The 16526-nt window shown below is 36.6% G+C and overlaps 1 protein-coding gene across 1 annotated transcript in view; it reads left to right on the top strand.

Annotated features, from left to right (window-relative positions):
• The window catches only part of ITFG1 (integrin alpha FG-GAP repeat containing 1), a 301870-nt gene that overhangs the window by 200542 nt on the left and 84802 nt on the right, over window positions 1–16526 (top strand). The window contains exon 12 of the mRNA XM_012473547.3: window positions 652–760. Within this exon, the coding sequence (XP_012328970.1) occupies window positions 652–760 (109 nt within the window). The remainder of the gene's footprint in view (window positions 1–651; window positions 761–16526) is intronic.

Genomic DNA, 16526 nt, shown 5'->3' with positions numbered 1-16526 from the left:
CATCAAAAACATAATGAAATTTAAAATTGTTAAAAATGTGGGAGATAAATTTTCTATGAAAGAGTTACATAGTTAATATTCATAATATAAAAGGGCTCATACAAACTGATATCATCAAAAACACCATGGAAAAATAGAACATAGTTTACTACAAAAACTCAAGTTGCTGACATATTTAGAAATATGATAAATGATCAACTTCATGAAAAGAATGAGAGGAATATCAATTTAAATGAGCATACTTTTTTCCTTCCACAAAATTAGCAAAGCTTCCTCCTTTATGAAAGCAAATGGTAAAATGCTGCGGTGGCAAGGGCAGATGAAAAGGTACTCCCCTGATGGTTAGAAAGGGTCTGGCAAGTCTACATCAGGGGCCTTTGAAACTTCATGCAAATTTGACTGGAAAGAAACACCAAAATGCTAATAATTATCTCCAGAGACTAAATACAGATGTTTTTCATCTTATTTATATTTTACTATTGAAACTTGTATGTATATACCAAACATTTTAATAATGATTTTATTTTAAACGTGAGAATGAATAAATAAGGCCACATTTACTTTATAAACAATATGCCATGCATTTTAACAGTCATTTTTTTTTTTAGTTGGGCTAATAGTTTCTTACCATTATTGTTTGTTTTTTTCCAGGGAATCTTGGACATTGTAGTCCTAAGTAAAGGATATACAAAAAATGATTTTGCCATCCATACACTAAAAAATAACTTTGAAGCAGATGCTTATTTTGTTAAAGTCATTGGTGAGTAAAGTATTAACATTTAATTTTGTTCTCTCTCTCTCCCCATCACTCCGCGTATTCCAAAGACCAAGGATATGCTCCAATGTACAACCCTCTAGATCAGATCAACATCAGTACAGCACCATCCTGTCTATATACATAGACCCTATTCAGATTTTGCCAGCTGTCCCAGTAATAATCTTTTTTCTTTCTGGCTCAGGATTCTGTCCAGAAATATCTATTGCATTTAATTGTCCCATCTTTCCAGAGTTCTTCAATCTGGACCAGTCTTTTCTATTTTTCATGTCCTTATCAGTTTTAAAGAATCCAGGCTTTGCATTCTTTGAGATAGCACTGCTTCCTCATTACCCAACTTAGGTCATGAATTCTTTGCAGAAATTCCACTGCAAGGAATTGTAGAACTGATGCTGTGTATTTCTTAGTGTATCATATCAGGAAGCACATGATGTTGACCAGTCCTACCACCATGACATTAACCTTGCTCACCTGGTCACATTGATGATCACAAAGTTTCTCTACTCTAAACTCACTGTTTTTCCCTTTGTAATTCATTAGTGTTTTGGGGGGCAATATTCTCATATTACATTGATAGCCTTTTCTTTATGAAACCTTTGCCTAACACACTTAGAGTACATTGACAACTGCCTGAATCAACCTTCTACATTTGTCAAATAGTGATTCTCTGTTTCCATCAATTGACATTCTGTTGTTCATCTTGTATCTCCCTTGCCCCAAGCCTGCAATCAGACATTTCTCCAAGGAGTCTTGGTTCCTTTTAGTAGAGAACAGTATTTTAAAACCACATTCTGAAATGGTTGCCCAGTGTGCTAGTTGCTACTGGGTTGTCATATCTTCCAGGTTCTCTCAATGGACACAGCTAGGAGAGAGAATGCAGGTATGGATTCACATATGCACATACAAATGTACACATTTGTAACTATATTTACAGCTGTTTATATTTGCATATACTAACTATAAAACCATGGATTCATCACTGTAATTTCATTTTTAATCCAAATGGAGCACTTCAGGGTTCCTTCTCATCTTGTCTCTTTTTGTAGATAGCTCTCCCAGCAGTGAGAAATGTGACTTCTGTTTTTCTCATTGTGTTACTTATTTGTTCACTGCAACCAATGCCAGCAGTGTCCTCCACCTGACACCTGTGTTTGTCCTGAAGACCCCGTACATATTTTGTTGAGTGCATGCTTAAGTATTTTATTTTTTTTAAGATGGCTATAGAGGATATTGTGTTTTTAAGTTTTGCTTCCGCATATTTTAGTATATGGAAATGAAATTTATTTTTGTGTGTTGATCTTGTGTATACAGTGACCTTGCTGATTCTAGAAGGATTTTTTGTAGATTCCTTGGGATTTTCTACATAGACAACTTTGTCATCTGCAAAGAGAGATAATTTTCTTTCTAATCCATATGCCTTTTATTTTTCTTATGCTGGCTAGAATTTTCATTTACTGTGTTGAGTAAGTGGTGAGCGTGCGACATACTTGTCTTGTTTCCAGTCTTAAGGGGATAACATTTTGTCTTTCATACTTAAATGTTATATTAACTATAGAGTTTTTGGTAGATGCTCTGTATATACTAAAGAGGTTCTCCCTGTTCCTAGTTTACTGAGGGTTCTATCATGAACTGGTGTTTGAGAAGTGACTGTTTTTGCGTTACTATTGTAATAGCCAACACAAGGAGAGCCATATTGATTTGTTTGTCAACAAAATGACACATGTACTTTATAGAAATATTTATTATGGTTTTGAAATAAGCATAAATAGCTGAACACAGAAAAGCAACAGAATAACAGATTAGTGTTGAGATTTATTTTGAGAGATGAAACTGATATAACATGCATTCTTCCTTTCTAAACAGCAAATTCAGTCTTCTTTGAACTAAGAGTTCCACCCATCTTCCTTATTACTGCAGCCACAAAATACTGATACATGAATCTAATCATTTCTGTACTTTTTATTATCCATTTCCTGTCTTTTGCCATTTTCAAGAAGTACTATTTGGCTATGTTGAAGCTAAAAAAATTTAAATATACGGTTTATTTGGTATGCTATTAATTTTGTAGTTTGAAGTACATTTTCTTATCTCTGCCCTTCTTCAGCTGGACACCTCTAGAGAAGAAGGCAAGAATTCTTAAAACTTTTGCTAACCCTAATTGTGTATGTAATTAGAATAACCAAGTTCAGTTAATTGAAACAAAAAGATGTTAGAGTAAGAGTCTGGGATTTGATTCCTTAGGGATAAACTACTAAATCCAGTACAGCCATTTGACAGCTACAGATTTTGGTTCCCAGGTGAACTAAACAGAAGTCACATATTTACAGGATGAAAATATCTAAAAAAAAAAAAAAAAAAAAAAAAAAAAAAAAAAAAAATCAGTCCTCCCAGAACTTTGGGAGGCTGAGGCAGGTGGATCACTTGAAGTCAGGAGTTACAGCCCAGCCAACATGTTGAAATCTCTGTCTCTACAAAAATACAAAATTTAATTGGGTGTGGTGGCATGTAACTGTAGTCCCAGCAAATCTGGAGGCTGAGGCTGGAGCCTGGGAGGCAGAGGTTGCAGTAAGCCAAGATCATGCCACTACACTCCAGCCTGCGCTATAGAGCAAGGCTCTGTCTCAAAAAAAAAACAAAACAGAAACAAAAAAAAAGAATTAAAATCAAATCCATTATTTTACCTTTGATCACTAGCATCATCCTTCTTGGTGAAGAACAGCACACTTTTAGTCTTCATTTATTTAAATATCACATTTAATCTTGCCTTCCTCCATCCATTTCAGAATACTTGGCAAGCACTCTGAAATCTAGGCTTATTTACTTGTGTCCTTGGCATTGGCATCTCTCTTACTCTTAGTGTACTATAATGATCCAAGCAATTTAAGAGTAGCATCTGTCTTATTTATCTTTGATTGTCAGGTGCCTAACACAGGGCCTGGTACGTAGGAGGCGTTCAGGAAATTTATGTCAAATAAATGGCCAGCTATCTTTTGAGGCCTGGATTGGCTATCTTGATTAACAACGTTCCCCTCTTCTCTAGTACCTAAGCAATAGTTGATGCCTCTGACCCATCTGTGTCTCTAAGAAGCATTCTACCAAAACAGGTGAAACACTAATTCAAAGTCAGATTTCTATCTTGACCTGTTTGCTGATATTAGGAACACAACTAGTCAATTGTTCATTTCTTGAAAAGATTGAAATGCCCTTTCCTAGCTTAGCTTCTCAAGTCTACCCATCTTTTGCAGATTCTCTGTGACTGGAAACTCTAATTTACATAATTTTTCATGCTTACACCAAAAATGCACAGAAAGATTAACACCTGATGAGTAACTGCGTTTTTCCTCTCATTATTTTAATGGGATCCTATAAAACTTACCATTTTGCTTCAACCTAGAATAAGTGTGATTTGCTTCAAAAATATACATGAAATTTAAATTAATAATTCTCTTTCAAAATATTGTTTTCTTTCTGTTTAATGAGATAACTGTAGGCTTTTTCCTTCTTTCATTTGAATTTTGCCAGTATACTTCAGTAAACTTTTTTGAGATAGAGTCTCACTGTGTTGCCCAGGTTGTAGTGCAGTGGAGCAATCTCGGCTCATTGCACCCTCTGCCTCCCAGGTTCAAGCGGTTCTCATGCCTCAGCTTCCCGAGTGGCTGGGATAACAGGCACGTGCCGCCATACCTGGCTAATTCTTTTTTTTTTTTTTTTTTTTTGAGATGGAGTTTCACTCTTGTTACCCAGGCTGGAGTGCAATGGCGCGATCTCGGCTCACCGCAACCTCCACCTCCTGGGTTCAGGCAATTCTCCTGTCTCAGCCTCCTGAGTAGCTGGGATTACAGGCACCATGCCCAGCTAATTTTTATATTTTTAGTAGAGATGGGGTTTCACCATGTTGACCAGGATGGTCTCGATCTCTTGACCTCATGATCCACCCACCTCAGCCTCCCAAAGTGTTGGGATTACAGGCGTGAGCCACTGCGCCCAGCCAATTTTTTGTATTTTTAGTAGAGACAAGGTTTTGCCATGTTGGCCAGGCTGGAGCCAGTGTACATTAAAGGAACTATTTTCTCAAGTCTGAATCTTAAAAAAGAAAAACGATAGATTCATTACTTAGTTCATCTGAATGTGGTATGTGCATGTGCCTACTTGGACAGATTAAAGATTAATTCTTTCTAGAACAGATGTTAGGCATTAAGTACCAAGGAAAATTTCAAGTGCAAGAGATGTTCATCTGTATATTGTTAGAACAAATCAAGTTCTCCCTGTGCTCATCAAGTTATTTTATTCAAGCCTTGAAGCCACTTTTATACTAAAAGTTCTGTTTTATACTCTTAAAATAGAATGTGATTGAACTATTTATACTTATGGCAGTTTTGCTGACTATCATGAGGGCCTGTGACTTCACTGCTTTCCGTGCTCAAGTCTGCAGGCCCTTTCCTCACACAGAGGTTTCCAGCCAGGTAGAATGGATGGGAATTAGAGCATAGGATTTTTGTAACATTGATAAGATATTCCAATTCCCAGTTGTAATAATAATAATATTCTAAAGAGAGAAGGCGTTTCTAAGGTTGAAGCAAAAGAAGATCTGAATTTTTTTTATATTGATCATTTAGAAATTATCCACATGGAAAAATGTACACATATAATTTAGGGTCCCAAGTTCCTCCTTGGCATTTATTCATTTACTTTTTTTTAAATTATAAAATCAAGATCTTAGAGATGGGGGAAAAAAAATCTCAAAAGGCATCTTGCGCAGGTCTAACTTAATGCAACATCTTAGTCAGCTTCTGCTTGAATGCTTTGTACCAAAGGAGACCTCACCTCCTCATAACACAACATCGACTTCTTCTTTGAATCAGTTTAGTTGTTAGAAAACTCAAGTCAAAATGTGCATATTTAGTTAGTTCTGTTCATTGACACTCATGTCTCGTATATAGTAGGCCCTTGATTAGTGTCTGTTGAATTTTCTCAATAAAATTACTGTATTTTTTATTGTTAAAGCGGACTCTAAGGTAGGCATCCCCAAGCCCCAGGCCGCAGACCAGTACCATTCTGAGGCTATTAGGATCCGGGTGGTGCAACAGGAGGTGAATGGCCAGAGAGTGAGCAAAGCTTCACCTGTATTTACAGCTGCTCCCCATCGCTTGCCTGAGCTCTGTCTCCTGTTAGATCAGCGGCAGCATTAGATTCTCTTAGGAGGGCGACCCCTGTTGTTAACTGCACATGTGAGGAATCTAGGTTGTATGCTCCTTTTGAGAATCTAACATACCTTGTGATCTGAGGTAGAACAATCCTGAAACCATCTCCCACCTGACCCTCATCCATGAAAAATTGTTGTTCTTCCACAAAACCCATCCCTGGTGCCAGAAAGGTTGGGAACCACTGCCCTAACTTATAATCATAGTAACAAAATACTCAGAACATATCATGATGCTGCCCTAACTTAGAATCGTAGTAACAAAAAACTCAGAACACATGGTCCTCCTCAGGAAAACATAGACTTCTTTACATGATTAAGTAGTGAGACAGCAAACTACCTGAGAGTAAAATGACATGTCTGCGGCCCTTCTTTAAAGTAATCCAGGGATGTGGAAGCTGGGATACAGATGAAACAAAGTTGGCCATGTGTTGTTGACATTTTTTGAAATTGTGAGAAATGTGTGTGAGGTTCATTCTACTATTCTTTTCAGTTTTATATATGTTTGGACTTTTGTTTGAAATGTCCCATGATAAAAAGTTAAAACAAAAAAACCTAAGAGAGTCTTGAGAAGCTCTAGTCAGGAGAATTTAAGAATCCCTGGCCTTCGACTCCCCAGCCTAAATCAGGACGGGTCGCCCTGCAGTCTCGGTAACATAGGAGAGGATTCTCCACACATCTTCAAGCTGAGACCCAGAGATAGCCAATTTGTTACAGGAGGTTTTAGTTTTAGAAAACAGGATAACTTTGCATTAAAGATATTAACATAAATATTAATAAGGTAATTTACAGAAAGGTTACAGGAAATGAGATCCCAATTTAAAGCAATCATTTGGAAGAAAAATAACCTTCTAGTTGTTTTGAGATGCCCTTCCAGTCTTTCCTTTGATTATTAGTTGTTTGCCTTAAGTCAGTTACTATTATGTAATTACCCTTCATAGCCATTGGCAATTTCCACAGCTGATTTTGCTCTTAAATTATTCTGTTACTCTAATGCTCAAATCAGCCTATACTAAATGCCACTGTTTTTCAGTTATGGAAATTGGGGATACCTAAGCTTTTATATGCGGCCACGGCAATATAAACTGCCCTTCTGCATTTCTTACACACAACACAGCAGATCCACAGTATTTACATGAAGACGGGGACCTTGTGTATTACAGAACTGCGGGGTCCCTATCCCCTGAATTAAGACTAGTTACTAGCTCTCATCTTTTATTGATATTTCTGTCAGATACACTTGAAGGTTCTGAATCTTAATTCTAGTCTAGAAGTTACCTCATTTTTTTTTATTGCACTTTAGGTTTTGGGGTACATGTGAAGAACATGTAAGATTGTTGCATAGGTACACACATGGCAGTGTGATTTGCTGCCTTCCTCCCCATCACCTATATCTGGCATTTCTCCCCATGCTATCTCTCCCCAACTCCCCACCCCCTGCTGTCCCTCCCATATGTCCCCCCGACAGACCCCAGTGTGTGATGCTCCCCTCCCTGTGTCCATGTGTTCTTATTGTTCAACACCCATCTATAAGTGAGAACATGCAGTATTTGATTTTCTGTTCTTGTGTTAGTTTACTGAGAATGATGGTTTCCAGGTTCATCCATGTCCCTACAAAGGACATGAACTCATTGTTTTTGATGGCTGCATAGTATTCCACGGTGTATATGTGCCACATTTTCCCTGTCCAGTCTATCATCGATGGGCATTTGAGTTAGTTCCAGGTCTTTGCTATTGTAAACAGTGCTGCAGTGAACATTCATGTGCATGTGTCCTTATAGTAGAACGATTTATAATCCTTTGGATATATACCCAGTAATGGGATTGCTGGGTCAAATGGAATTTCTATTTCTAGGTCCTTGAGGAATCGCCACACTGTCTTCCACAGTGGTTGAACTAATTTACACTCCCTCCAACAGTGTAAAAGTGTTCCTATTTCTCCACATCCTCTCCAGCATCTGTTGTCTCCAGATTTTTTAATGATTGCCATTCTAACTGGCATGAGATGGTATTTCAATGTAGTTTTGATTTGCATTTCTCTAATGACCAGTGATGATGAGCATTTTTTCATATGTTTGTTGGCCTCATATATGTCTTCTTTTGTAAAGTGTCTGTTCATATCCTTCCCATACTTTTGAATGGGCTTGTTTGTTTTTTACTTGTAAATCTGTTTTAGTTCTTTGTAGATTCTGGATATTAGCTCTTTGTCAGGTGAGTAGATGGCAAAATTTTTTTCCCCTTCTGTTGGTTGCCGATTCACTCTAATGACTGTTTCTTTTGCTGTGCAGAAGCTGTGGAGTTTGATTAGGTCCCATTTGTCTATTTTGGCTTTTGTTGCGAATGCTTTTGGTGTTTTGGTCATGAAGTCCTTGCCTACGCCTATGTCCTGAATGGTTTTGCCTAGATTTTCTTCTAGGGTTTTTATGGTGTTAGGTCTTATATTTAAGTCTTTAATCCATCTGTAGTTAATTTTAATGTAAGGTGTCAGGAAGGGGTCCAGTTTCTGCTTTCTGCGCATGGCTAGCCAGTTTTCCCAACACCATTTATGAAACAGGGAATCCTTTCCCCATTGCTTGTTTTTGTCAGGTTTGTCAAAGATCAGATAGTTGTATATCTGTGGTGTTGCCTCCAAGGCCTCTGTTCTGTTCCATTGGTCTATGTCTCTGTTTTGGTACCAGTACCATGCTGTTTTGATTACTGCAGCCTTTTAGTATAGTTTGAAGTCAGATAGCATGATGCCTCCAGCTTTGTTCTTTTTGCCAAGTTACCTCATTTCTAACAAACCTGGATGAACCCTGTTTCCCCTGGTACTTTTAAAATTGTAGCAGTATCTTTACCTTTACTTACCAAACAAGATGAGACCTTTCCTTTGGGAAAGGTGGTTTTTTTGTTTGTTTTTTGTTTTTTGTTTTGTTTTGTTTTTCATGAAAAACAGATACTTGATGGGAAAGCTTTTATTCCCCTTGCCTGCCTCCAGTTTTTGTTGAAATAATATGGAAGTTTGATTTCTGGATGATTAATTTTGCTTTACTTTTTCTGCCTTCTATTTTATAAATCCTTTCTTAATAATTCAGAACCATATTATAAGTAATTAAACTTAAATTTTACCAGCTTTTATTGCCACCTTTTTTCTTATGTACCACATTTTCCCCTTTCTTTATTCCAACTCCATTTCTTTTGATGAAGTATTTTCTAAAGTGAGTTTCAGAATAAATTGTACTTAGGTTAATATATTTTCTGAGTACTGGTATGTCTTAAAATATCTTTCTCTTGCCCTTACTGTTAACACTAAGTTTGCTAATGGAATTTTATAAACATTGCTCTACTTTCTTCTTGCATATAGAGTAGTTCCCCCGTATCCACAGTTTCGGTTTCTGTGGTTTCAGTTACCCACAATCAACTGTATTTTGAAAAGATGTGAGTACATTATAAGAAAATATTTTGAGAGAGAGTGAAAAACCACATTCATATAACTTTTATTGTAGTATTTTGTTATAATTGTTCTATTTTATTGTTATTGTTAGTCTCTTACTATGCCCAGTTTATAAATTAAACTTTATCATAGGTATATACATATAGGAAAAAACAGCATATTTAGTATTCAGTGCTCTGCATGGTTTCAAGCCCCCACTGGTGATCTTGGAACATGTCCCCTTGGATAAGTGGGGGCTACTATAATATGCTAGTCTTTGAACTAACCTCCTGTTCCTGTGCATGCTCTGTTTAGGTGGGGGCCATTTATATGATTGCTCGTGTTAGTCTTCCTTCTCTTAAGCTGTTGCTTTTCTTCTTGTGCATAAGGATTTTTCTATGCTTACATTTCTTAAAAGAATAAGGGTTGGTGGGTAGTGTAAGCGGGGTGGGTCACTATGCAATTCTGCCCAGCAGACGATTGCCACTGCTTCCTTTCTCCATTCCCCTTTGGGGCTCACAAGCTGGGAGCCCACCATGGGTGGAAGCTATATTTGAGCAAAGTGGTGGCCTGGGGGCTATCGGACAGCAGAGCCAGTGTGTTGCCTTACAGTTGATCTCCAACTGCCTTCTCCGTGAAAGTCACTAGCGAGGGACGCAAGAGCCCTGACTTACTCCTGTGGCCTCATTTGTGCTTTCCATTGGGAAATAATGAAAGGATCTTACAGTGAGGCACTCTGCTTTGCTGAGCATTTTTTTTTTTAGGTGACAGAGTCTTGCTCTGTCACCCAGGCTGGAGTGCAGTGGCGCAATCTCAGCTCACTGCAGCGTCCGCCTCCCAGGTTCAAGCAATTCTCTGCCTTAGCATCCTGAGTAGCTGGGACTACAGGTGCCCACCACCACACCCGGCTTATTTTTGTACGTTTTGTAGAGATGGAATCTTGGCCAGGCTGGTCTTGAACTCCTGAGCTTGTGATCTACCCATCTCGGCCTCCCAAAGTGCTGGGATTACAGGCATGAGCCACCGCATCCGGCCTGCTGAACCTTTTTGTGTTGTTTCATCCTGTATGCTAAAAAGTTTGTGTTTTTGGCAACACTATGAAGTTATTTAGGGCACTGACTAGAAGCACCAGCAAATCCCACACTTTTACTTAGCTAGCAAGAACTACCAAGTAACAAGAACTACTAAGTAACAAATGCAGCTTTTCCTGTCACGAGCCTCAGACCTGCTTTCCAGAGACCTTCCGTTTCCTCTCTGTCCTCAGCCCTGGCATGTTTCCCTTCTCTGCCGAAGCTCTGAGCTGAAAGGTTTCCCAGTGGGCTGCTGGGGGCGTCCACCCCATTGCCCCAATAGCTCTCTGACCTGCTCAGCACTAAATTAGCTCTTTCTCAATCTTATTCACCTATTCAGTATCCTTTTAAGAATTTCTCAGGATATCTACCATTTATTATTTTTGAACGTTGCAATGACAGTTAGGGAATTAAGGAAGTAAATATGTTTTGTTTTTGAAATTGTCTACTAAAAGTTACTTCAAACAAACTTACCTGGAACCAATATGTTTTCTGTTTTTTAACTTTTTTCACATTTTTTAATTTAAGGGGTACAATATGTTATTTTAGTATATATATACCTTGTGAAATTATTAAATCAGGCCAATTAACATATCCATCATGTCATGTATTTATCATTTTTTTATTTGATATGTTCTTAAAGGTCAAACTGCTCCTGAGTATAGCAAAAATTTTAAATAATTTATATGTTATATATTTATATGTGTATATATATTTGTATAGGTATAAAGTATCTAACTCCCACATTTGATATTAATATGTACACATAAAGAACAAGATTAAAATTACTTCAAAGATCATCTTGTAGGTTTCTGTTTTTTTTTTTTTACAAACAGCATATCATTTTACTATTTAATAAAATAATGAAAGATAGGTAATCAGTAACAGACTAAAAAAAACTTTCATAGAATATCTAAAATAATGTCGTCTAAATGACAAGAGTATCTGGGGGCAAGTACTTGATTTTACACATGTGCTCAAAGATTGAGTAATTTTTAGAGAGGTGATAATGTTTTTGTGTTCATGTATCTTAAAAGCTTAAAGACATTATCAGAGAAGGAATATGAATAGTCACTCATAATCTAGGCAAGAATTTTTTACTTAAAACAAACTAAAACCATTTTACAGTATTGACCTTTACAACTTTGGCTTTGTTTAACTCATCCTTCTCCCAACCTGCACGCTGGGTTAGTGTTATAGTATTTATGCATGATTACTGCCATATTTGGGTTTTGGTTTTGACATTTGTGTGAAAAGTGAATATAAACTGAATCACAAAGCTAGAAGCCAATTTTTATATTTTAACTATCTTTAAGAATAATACATGGGCCATAACATACAATATGGTTTAATATGAAATGATAAAATCCTAAGCATTGTCATGTTAAAAGAAACTTATGAATTGCGCATCCCATTGTCCATAAACTACAAATTAAATCTCCTGATAATCAGTATTTCAAATAGCTCATCAAGTATTTTGATTATTGCTTTTGTTTAATTGTGAATAGGCTATTTTCATATTTTTTTAATCTTTTAAAACAAATTTGATTTTAAATATCCCTAGGAGTATTAGAAATTACTTTTTGGAACAGTTCATTTAAAAGGCTATTACACAATGTTATAATAATCCTGTGTAGATTTTTGTAATTTTTTTTCTTTTTTGAGATGCAGTTTTACTTTGTCTCTGAGTACAGTGGCATGATCTCGACTCAATACAACCTCCACCTCCTGGGTTCAAGCAATTCTCCTGCCTCAGCCTCCGCAGTAGCTGAGACTACAGGAATACACCACCATACTCAGCTAATTTTTGTATTTTTAGTAGAGACAGAATTTCACTGTGTTGGCTAGGATGGTCTCAAACTCCTGACCTCAAGTGATCTGCCCACTTTGGCCTCCCAGAGTGCTGGAATTACAGGCATGAGCCACTGCGCCAAGCCAGTAATATGATTACAAATAATATATAATTACAAAAGCTTATGAAATTGTTAAAAATTTTTAAACTTCTAGAGTAGACCATTAGCCAAAATTAGCTAGTTAAAAAACATTCAGTAACACTTGAACTAAGCAACACAGAGAGACACTTAAAAATCAAACAAAAACAGTTCTTGCCTTCAAGAAGCTCAGAAGGGCAAACAAGACAAATAGTAGAAGGCTGGAATTGCATACAGGTATCTGTCCTGTTAAATTTCCCTTTTCCGTAATGGACCCTTTATGTATTTTAGCATACCTTCCCAGTGATTATACTTAAAAAAATAAGTTTTACATCACCCATAAACCTATATTTTTATATCAATAATATAATGGTCCCACTTTTAAAAAGTGGGCTTTAGCTGTAATTGGTAAATTCAGCCTTGGAACATTTAATAGTGTTTTTTTTTTTTTTTTTTAACCTAACTGAAGCACAGATGATGAAATTTTTTTTCAGATATCACTGGGAAAATTACATTCTTGCATTCATTTAATAGACTACTTTAAATACTTTTTACTTGTTCGTAAGCTTGACATTATGGAGTTTTTAAATTTTAAATTCAGGGTGACATTTGTAGAAACACCATCAGTCTATCCTTTTACTTTTTTGATTATGCAGGAGAACTTTAAAACATTCTTTCTTTTATTTATTGGTAAGGTTTTGGTTTAGCATTTATTTAGTTTTGTTTTCTGATTACAAAAGTAAGTGATCCTATTGGTAAAACATTTGGAAAGTCTATAAAAGTATTTTAGAAAAGCTGTGCTGTTTGCCACTTAGTATATGTAACCACCATGAGCACTGAGCATTCTCTGCCTGCTTCTGTTGGTTCCTGAAGTTTCAGGCACACCAAAAGAAGCTGCTGCAATGAAAGCTGATGCCTGTAAATCCTGAAATCCAGAATGATAGAATCTGTAATTTGTTTTAAAAACAAAACAGTAATAGCTAACATTTAGTGTTTATCATGTGCCTTCTGCTTTACATGATTGCTTCATACAATAGTATCCTATATATAAGTTTTAGACGAAAATATGTATTTTTTTCATAGCATAATGTTACATATGCTGTAAGGACAAAGAGAACACAGAAAATTAGCTTACATAATAGCAAGTTCCATTTCTGGTTCTGTTCTGCATTTCTGACTTTGAGAGGTTGCATCATCCATGATCCAGCCTCATTCCTTCAAACTCTGACTATTCAAAGCTCTCGATGTTCTAGATAATTTTATCACATGTGAGCAAACTTACACAAAGAGCCCTTTAAACCCAGGCTACTTCCCTCTGAGCTAGGGTGAGTATTAAGCACCTGAAACTAGCAATACAGATCCCAGTTTGGAATGAAAGAATTATGAAATAATTTATAAGGTTTACAAAAACTCCAGTTTGCAGGTTTCTATAAACCTTATAAATTATTTCATCCAACTCTCTTACTTTAAATGTTTTTTTAAAACCATAAAAGAGAGAGAGGTAAAGTCATTTGCCCGTGATCACATCTTTCATTAGCTAACACAGTAAGACGTGGTCCCACTTTATGAGATTTTCTGTGCTGAATGAATAGAAAGGAGTGGCACTTAGGGCTTTGAGCTAGCATCGGTGTCAGTTACTTTGAGGTTTACCCTTATCAACACTCATAACCTAAGGACTTAGTTTCTGTTAGTAGCAAATTATTAACAACAGAAGATGAACTACTAACACACATACAAAATTTACACTCTGTTGTGTTTTCCAGCAGTATTTAATCCAGTTCTGCCTTTTATGAAGAATTTATATCTAATTTTCATAAACTGTAATTGAAACCATATTCCTGATGAGTCTGTCCCTTTGATATACTGAGCAGTAAGAGGAGAAAAATGAGAATAAAAATTTTCTTTATATGGTCTGTAAATTTCAAGAAACCTAATGTTTTTCAGACTTTTTTTCAAATTTCATTAACTCAAGAGGGGAAGAAGATAATAAGTATGAGAGTGAATGTCTTCTTTTTTTCTTACAAGAAAATTAGGCCAGGCACGGTGGCTCACCCCTGGAATCCCAGTACTTTTGGAGGTCGAGGCAGTTGAATCACTTGAGGCCCCGAGTTTGAGACCAGCCTTTTCAACATGGCAAAACCTCATCTCTACTAAAAACACAAAAATAAGCCAGGTGTGGTGGCGGGCACCTGTAATCCCAGCTTCTTGGGAGACTGAGGCACAAAAATCACCTGAACTCGGGAGGTAGAGATTGCAGTGAGCGGAGATTGTGCCACTGCACTTTAGCCTGGGTGACAGAGTGAGACTCCATCTCAAAAAGAAAAAAGAAAAAAACTAAAGACTGGGTCACAGAGGATTTGAATGGCAAAGCTAAAAGTCAAATTTCTTCCTTCCTTCTGTAGCACTCCTTAACAAAAGCAGTATCATTACTGAATGTAGCTAAAGACATAAATATTTTCCTACCTTACATCAAACATTCATAGCTAGTAGAGCCCAGAAGCCATGCAGACTAAGTCTGCCTCACCTGCTGCATAGCCATATAGCTGTCACTGGAAAAATATAAAGTTGTTCTGTAGGTAAAATAATAATTTCTGAGTGGACACAGATTAACCTTTATAATACTATGTTGAGAGTTCAGAATTCCTAATTAAACAATATTATGAACCAGCATGATAATTAATTAAGGGTTAGTATTGTTTCTCCTTGAATCTGTGATTGCAAAAACCAAGGAAATGCATATTCTATTTGTATTATGTAGATATCCCTTTTTAGAACACTTATCTATGGCAAATATTTATCATATTTTTTTCATGTATAATACCTAGTTTGACTTTATTTTATAAAATTTCTTAGTGTAGAAAAGATGTGGCAAAGTTAGGGTTACATTTAAGGCTTATCGTGTGATCCTAATGTTATAATGTGAAACTTCAAAAATTGACAGGAGGTCTTGTGAAAAAACAAAAACAGATGCAGGAACCAAGTTTTTAGCTTACTATATACAAAATGAAATAAACTATTACATGATTTTTGAATTAGGATTAGTATTAGGTGATTAATAGTAATGTAATTATGTGTTGCATTAGTAAATACTCTTGACTATGCTAACCAAGACACAGACAGTTTATCTTGTACAGAAAACAACCCAATGGTTCATCGATTTCTCATCTCCTATCATAGTAGGATGTGTTCTTTAAATGAGTTAGTTTCTTGCTGCTTGTTGAAAGCAGTGGTCACATAGTCTTGCAAAAAGAGTTCCATTCACCCCGTGACCTTCAGTATGGGCCCAAGCTTCAGTTCTTCAGTTTCCTCTCCTTAAAAAAAAGATGAGGAGGCGGAGGACAATTAGAATTGTTTCACAGTCTTGATATGAGGATTAAGGAAGAGCATTTGCAAAAGCAAATTCATGTGTTCACAGCTTGGCACATACCAGAAGATCAATAAATGATCTTTTTAGATGTTTGATAGTCCTTTCTGGAGAGTAGTTTCATTGTGTACATCAAAAGCTTTAAGATTGAACCCAGAAATTCTGTTTTATGAATTTATCCCAAGAAAATTGTCAGAGATGTGCCAAAGATCTATGTATAAATATACTAGGTCCATAAAGCTGATCTTGCCAGTGGTGTTTTTAGGAGGAAAAAGTTGGGGTATAAGGGGAAGAACTTAAACATCCTAATAAAAAGAAGGGATAAATACACACACACACACACACACACAAACTGAATACCGTACAATTATGTGGTTGATGTAATAGATGAGGGGGGATTACACAATAGTGTGTAGTATGATTTTATTTACATAATTTTTTTTTGAGACAAGAGTTTTGCTCTTATGCCCAGGCTGGAGTGCAATGGCACAATCTCAGCTCACTGCAACCTCCACCTCCCAGGTTCAAGCAATTCTCTTGCCTCGGCCTCCCTAGTAGCTGGGATTACAGGCATACACCACTATGCCTGGCTAATTTTTTTGTATTTTTAGTAGAGATGGGATTTCACCATGTTGGCCAGGCTGGTCTCGAACTCCTGACTTTATGTGATCCACCCACCTCGGCCTCCCAAAGTGCTGAGAGTACAGGCATGAGCCACCACACCTGGCCTAAAAATTTTTTAAAAACAAAGTATGTGTGTGTATTAGTCTGCTC

Source organism: Aotus nancymaae, unplaced genomic scaffold (genome assembly GCF_030222135.1).
Source record: "Aotus nancymaae isolate 86718 unplaced genomic scaffold, 86718_ANA_hifiasm-v0.15.2.pri h1tg000030l, whole genome shotgun sequence".
Taxonomy (NCBI): Eukaryota; Metazoa; Chordata; class Mammalia; order Primates; family Aotidae; genus Aotus; species Aotus nancymaae.
This window is presented reverse-complemented; position numbering and strand designations above follow the sequence as displayed.